Genomic DNA, 6567 nt, shown 5'->3' with positions numbered 1-6567 from the left:
ATTTATTTATTTATTTATTTATTTTTTTATTTATATTGGTTTTAGAGCAAGAGGAAAGGAGAGGGAGAGAGAGATAGAAACACTGATGCATCAACATATATTGGCTGCCTCCTGCATGCCCCTACCGGGGATCGAGTCTGCAACCCGGGCATGTACCCTGACTGGGACTGCTTGGTGCATGCCTTGACCCTCAACCACAGCCACACAGGGCCAGGCTATTTTCTCATATTTTCTGATATTTTAATAAGGAATACATAATTCTGGTACAGTATATTAAAACAAGTTTTTCAGGTACAAAATTTTAAAAAAGTTAACCAAACAGACTGGAAATTAAGCAGCCCAACAGAGGTTCCTTCTCATTTAAATGGCCACCCCACTTACTAGTATATACAAGGGAAGACCTAGGGATTGAAATAGGTAGGGCCAGACTTTGACTAGAGAGAATTGGAGTCTGGCCTCGCAGGTGTGGCTCAGTGGTTGAGCATCGACCTATGAATCAGGAGACCATGCTTTGATTCTGGGTCAGGGCACATGCTCGGGTTTGGGGCTCCATCCCCAGTAGGGGTTGTGCAGGAGGCCGCTGATCGATGATTCTCTCTAATCACTGATGTTTCTCTCTTCCTTTCCCTCTCTGAAATCAATACGAATATATATATAATATATATATTTTTTCCTTTTCTTTTTTAAAAGAGAGTCCTAGCTGGTTTGGCTCAGTGGATAGAACATCTGCCTGCAGACTAAAGGCATGTACCTCGGTTGCAGGCTTGATCCCTGGCCCTGACTGGGAGGCAACCAATCAACGTATCTCTCTCACATTGTTGTTTCTCTCTGTCTCTCCCCCTCCCTTCCACTCTCTCTAAAATTCAGTGGAAAAATATCCTCCAGTGAGGATTAATAACAAAAAATAAAATATCTTAAAAAAAAGGATAGAACATCGGCCTGCGGACTGAGGGGTCCCAGGTTCGATTCCGGTCAGGGGCGCATGTCTCGTTGCGAGCTGGATCCCCAGTAGGGGGCGGGTAGGAGGCAGCTAATCGGTGATTCTCTCTCATCACTGATGTTTCTCTCTTTCCCTCTCCCTTCTTCTCTGGAATCAATAAAAAATAACAAGTAACAAACAAAACAAAAAAAAAGGAAAGAATTGAAGCCTGCTTAAAATAGAGTAAATGATCAATCTCTAAGGTTCTATATTAACACTGTCCAATATCCTCCTATATAATAAAAAGCTAATATGCAAATCAACTGAATGGCAGAATGCTCAACGCAGGAGCTGCCCCCTGGTGGTCAGTGCACTCCCATTGGGGGAGTGCACTCAGCCAGAAGCCAGACTCATGGCTGGCGAGCACAGCGGCGGTGGCAGGAGCCTCTCCGGCCTCTGCGGTAGTGCTAAGAATGTCTGACTGATGGCTTGGGCCCGCTCCTTGCAGGGACATCCCCCGAGGGTGCAGGCCAGGCTGAGGGATCGCCCCCCACACCAGTGCACAAATTTTGTGCACCGGGCCTCTAGTAAATATAATACAAGCCACAGATGTAGTTTTATATTTTCCAATAGCCTCATTTAAAATAAGCCAGTGTGGCTTAGTTGGTTGGAGCACTGTCCTGTGCACTGAAAGGTTGTGGGTTCAATTCCTGGTTAGGGCACATACCTAGGTTGTGGGTTCGATTCCCAATTGGAGTGCATTCAAGAAGGCAACAGATCGATGTTCCTTTCTCACATCAATGTTTCTCTCTTTCCCTCCCCCCTCTCTAAAATCAGTAAGTAGGTCCTCAGGTGAGGATTAAAAAAACAAACAAAACCCAGTAAAACTAATTTTAATAATATTTTATTTAACCCAGTATATAAAAACTTATAATTTCAATCTATAATTAATATTAAACAATTAAATTATTTTATAGTCTCTTTTTCATACTAAGTCATTGAAATTGGGTGTATATTTGACACTGCCAGTACATCTCATTTTAGACTATTCATTGCTTCATGGGCTCAGTACCCATGTGTGACTATTAGTAGTTCTAGATTATAGAGAATTATTGTAGCCGGTAAAAATTTCAAAGCAGAGCTCTGGCCAGGTAGCTCAGTTGGTTAGAGCATCATCCCAATACTCCAAGGTTGTGGGTTTAATTCCCCATCAGGGCACATACAAGAATCAACCAATGAATGCATAAATAAATGGAACAACAAATAGATTTTCTTTCTCCAAAACCAATCAATAAATAAAATTAAGCAAAAAGAAAATTTCAAAGCAGGAGTAAAAAATGGGCATGGAACTACCAAGAAGCCAAGTATTTATGTTTAGTGAGAAAACTTTTCCCTTCCAGACAAAACTGGAGATATCCTCATTCATTTTACTAATTTAATTCTCCTTTTTGCAATTGCACTGACCATTCACTTCTATTAACACATTTTTCCTTCTTGAGCACATCACTGAGTTTCAGTTTTCCCAAAATTCTTCAGCTCTCTATTGATAGGTTATTACTGAAGGAAAATAATATACATAATGGGTGGATCTCATATTATTACATATACTAACTTTAAAAAAATATTCTCAGAGTCATCTCTTTGATGTTCTTTATACATTAATAACAGGCAAGAAATCAGATTTTACAGATGATTCACTTAGTTACCACTTATTGAGCACACAGGGATAGGGAATGGGTAAATATCAGTAAGATGGTATCCATGCCTTCTAACAGGGAAGTATCTTTACAAGTCACCATTCAAATGTCTTTTTTAATGTGTTTGAAAAAGTAATCATGCTTATTAGAGTAAGTTTGGAAGTTGGCGTTTTTACAAATTTTAAATAGGCCCTCTCACACACACACACATCACCACCACACAAAAAAATAATAATATGATACTGTGGAAAAATTTTAGAACATAGAAAATTATAAAGAAGATGATCAATCATAATCCTACTACCCGGAAAGAACCACTATTAATGTTTTGGCATATTGCTTTCCCATCTTTTATCTGTGCTTATATTTTATGATCATACTTATACATAATGTATACTCCAATTCTGATTATTATTATATAGCAAGCATTTTTCTTTATCATTAAAATATTTTGAAGGTATAATGACTATGAAAAATTACATCTATGTTTGTACAATAATTTTCCTGAAAATGCCCACTTGGACATTCAAGTTGTTTACATTTTTTCAGTTTGATGGATATTTTAATTCTCAAATATTTTCCCAGTTTTTAGATTATTTGTTAATGAAATATGTTTTAATTGATTTTAGAGAGAGAGGGAGGCAGAGGGAGAAAGAGATAGAAACATCAATGATGACAGAGAACCATTGATCGGCTGCCCCCTGCACGTCCCCTACTGGGCATCCAGCGTGCAACCCGGGTATGTGCCCTGACCAAGAATCAAACTATGCTCTAGTTCACACCCACCAGGCTAGATTATTTCTTTAGAACAGATGATAAGAAACACAATTGCTGAGTTAAGAATTTCAACATTCCTTTTTCTTTCTTTCTTTCTTTTTAACACCAAGCAACTTACAGGGCTACTGCTTCAAGAATTTCAACATTTTAAAAGCTTTTGGTGCCCTAACCGGTTTGGCTCAGTGGATAGAGCGTTGGCCTGCGGACTCAAGGGTCCCAGGTTCGATTCCGGTCAAGGGCATGTACCTTGGTTGCAGGTACATCCCCAGTAGGGAGTGTGCAGGAGGCAGCTGATTGATGTTTCTCTCTCATCGATGTTTCTAACTCTCTATCCCTCTCCCTTCCTCTCTGTAAAAAAATCAATAAAATATATTATATTTTTTAAAAAAGCTTTTGGTATATACTGCCAAAGACAAGACTATACTGGTTCTTGTTCCTTTTTACCCCCAATACCTAATTTTTTGGGTTTTTTAAAAATAAGATATACATAGTTTTAGTCATTCTTTATATACAATTTTGCATTCTACTTTTTTGGACTAACAAAAATGCTTATGTTATCACACACTATGTGTAAACCTTTTATTTTTATTTTGTTGGTTAATCCTCACCTGGGATCTTTTCTATTGATTTTTAGAGAGAGTGGAAGGGAGAGGGAGAGACAAAGAGAAACATCAATGTGAGAGACATATTGATTGTTTGCCTTCTGTACGCGCCTCGACCAGGGCTGGAGAACCTGCAACCAAGGTACGTGCCCTTGACTGGGATCGAACCTGGGACCCTTCAGGCTGAGGGCCAATGCTCTATCCACTCAGCCAAATCGGCTAGGGCTGTGTAAACCTTTTAATAGGTACATAATAATCTTTAGATGTATTATAGTTTGCCTACACACTTGTCTATTGTTGGAACTTAGTTTTTTTCCAGTTTCAGCATCAGATATAATGTAATCTTTGTGTTTTAAAACAAACCTTACAGTAATTTTGATAGATCTGAACTTTGAAAACTGACTTTTAATTCCCTGCTCACTTCTAATTAGTTTCATGACTTGGACAAGTTACTTTACTTTTTCCTCATCTGTAAAAAAGATATGGTTTTGGAAATACTTCCTAAGGTGGTCATGAGACTGCAATGAGATAATATAGTAAAGAGGCTAGGATCTTGCCTGTTACAAAATCAAGTGCTCAACAAAATTAGGAATGAAGGCATTTTTAAAAATCCCATTTCTCTTAATTGGTTTGATTAGATTAAACTAGGTCCCAATAAAACACCCAAATCTTTACTGGCTTAAGTACAGTATAAAAGGTTTTTCTTCCAGTGAACTCACATTGTAGAGCTTGTCTTCCGTGCTGAATTTAGTTCTCCCAGACCACTGAAGCTGATGAAGAAATTTTCAGGGAAATGTTTAGAGGACTGTGACTGTCACTCTGCTCCAAGTTCCCCTGTTTCTGAGGTAAGGATTTGCGAGAAAAAGTGAGTGAGGGGGGAAGAGTGGGGTATACTGAGAAGCTTGTGACTTTTGTTTTTGCAAACAGGGATGTCCTCTAGTCCAAATCCTCCTGCTCCTATTGGGGTTGTTTAACTATTTGGTTGGGCTCGTGTTAAACTGGCTTTCAAACCATAGCTTGGTCTGGCTACAAACATCCCTCTTGCCGACTTAGCACCTCCGTTCTTTCATTCTTAACAAATGCATAGGATCACTATCAAAATATGGCAACCCTGCCTTCCAGGACTAGGTCTCGCTGGTATCTAATAGTGCAACAGTGTGGTGGGATCCTGACTGGAGAAAGTCCTCTGGGGTCTGAAGGAGGGTTTGGGGGCTGGGAAAGCACTGAAGACGAAGGGTGGTACCCAGAGCCCCAGTCAATGCATCCTTTGTCAGCGAACATTATTGGACACTTAACTATGTCTAGGTATATTGCCCCACAGGGGAGATGCAAATATAAATAGGATCCAGCCTCTTATCTCCAAGCTCTGAGGACCTAGTTAGGAAACGCAACACAAAATAATTAAGGTCACAGTGAAGTAGTCCCCCCCCGCCCCCCCACCATGGGAAAGGAGGGGAGGCTAGTGGAAGGCTTCTCAGAAGAGGTTTGCAACGGTCTTGTTGAAGAGGAGCTGCAGGTACGGAGGCACCGACGGGTGCAGCTACACGCACTGCAGCGAGTGTGGAAATAACATTTGCGTAGTAGTCTAGTCCTGAGGTCTCTAAGCCACGGTGACCTGGACAGCAAGGGGCAGCAAACTCAGTCTGGGAGTTGTGCTGATTGGAGGGGCGACCCTTGGAAGCCGAGAGACCCATTACGGGGACAGAGCAAAAAGTCCAAGGAAGATAAGGAAGAGGCGAAACTGGGACATGCGCAGAGGTCTTGGAAAATACGTCCGTGCAGGAAGACGGAACGGAGAGGACTCGTGCCTGGTAGCTCTGGAATAAGGATTCCTCCCTGCTTTCTTGTTTGGGAGACCTGGTGCATGGTAGTACCAATAACTTGAATGGCAAAAGCAAGCTCCTTCTTGGGGACCTCCATTCAGAACCCTCCATTTCAAGCACTATCCCAATGTGCGGGTGCTTTTCTGGTCAGGAGACCAGTTGCCAGAAACCGCCGCAATGTGTCCGGCTCGTACCTTCCAACAGTTGGCAACCAGTAGTGTCAAATGGTGGCCACTTTAAGACTAGTCATGTGACCTGCGTTTTCCCGTGCGGTAAGCCCGGCGTGCCATTTGGGGGCAAGGTTCATCTATCAAAACGGATGTCAGCCCTTCGCGAGCCAATCGCCATCTGAGACTGGGCCACTGCGTCCAAGCAATCGGAAGATTGGTCCTTGCCACTTGTCTAGCCAGCGACCAATCACGAAGCGGCATATACCTCGTGCACCCGCCCATAAACGGAAGAAGCAGGAAAGTCGTCACAGCGTGGCGGTATTGTTACCTAAGGACTTGAGAGGAGGTGGGACGCGTGTTGATTGACTGGCCGATTTCACCTACCGGGATTTGAGAATTTGGAGCAATCCCCCGCCTCGGAGGTGGGGTCTTATTTGATTGCCAAGTAACATTCCCCAATGGAGTCTTAGCTCGTAGTGACGGGCAGGCTGCTTGACTAATGAGTCGTCGGCGTGGCCCGCACAGCTCTCCAATCGCTGGGCGGCGGGCCCCAGTATGAGTGGCGATGGCGGCGGCGGC

General features: G+C 42.2%; 1 protein-coding gene across 1 annotated transcript in view; it reads left to right on the top strand.

Moving 5' to 3' along the window:
- Positions 1 to 4753: 4753 nt before the first annotated feature.
- The window catches only part of LOC102251980 (polyadenylate-binding protein 2), a 6575-nt gene continuing 4761 nt past the window's right edge, over positions 4754 to 6567 (top strand). The window contains exon 1 of the mRNA XM_005882225.2: positions 4754 to 4840. Within this exon, the coding sequence (XP_005882287.1) occupies positions 4769 to 4840 (72 nt within the window). The 5' untranslated portion in view covers positions 4754 to 4768. The remainder of the gene's footprint in view (positions 4841 to 6567) is intronic.

Source organism: Myotis brandtii, unplaced genomic scaffold (genome assembly GCF_000412655.1).
Source record: "Myotis brandtii unplaced genomic scaffold, ASM41265v1 scaffold70, whole genome shotgun sequence".
NCBI lineage: Eukaryota > Metazoa > Chordata > Mammalia > Chiroptera > Vespertilionidae > Myotis > Myotis brandtii.
The sequence above is the reverse complement of the archived record's forward strand: the minus strand, read 5'-3'. Positions and strand labels throughout refer to the sequence as shown.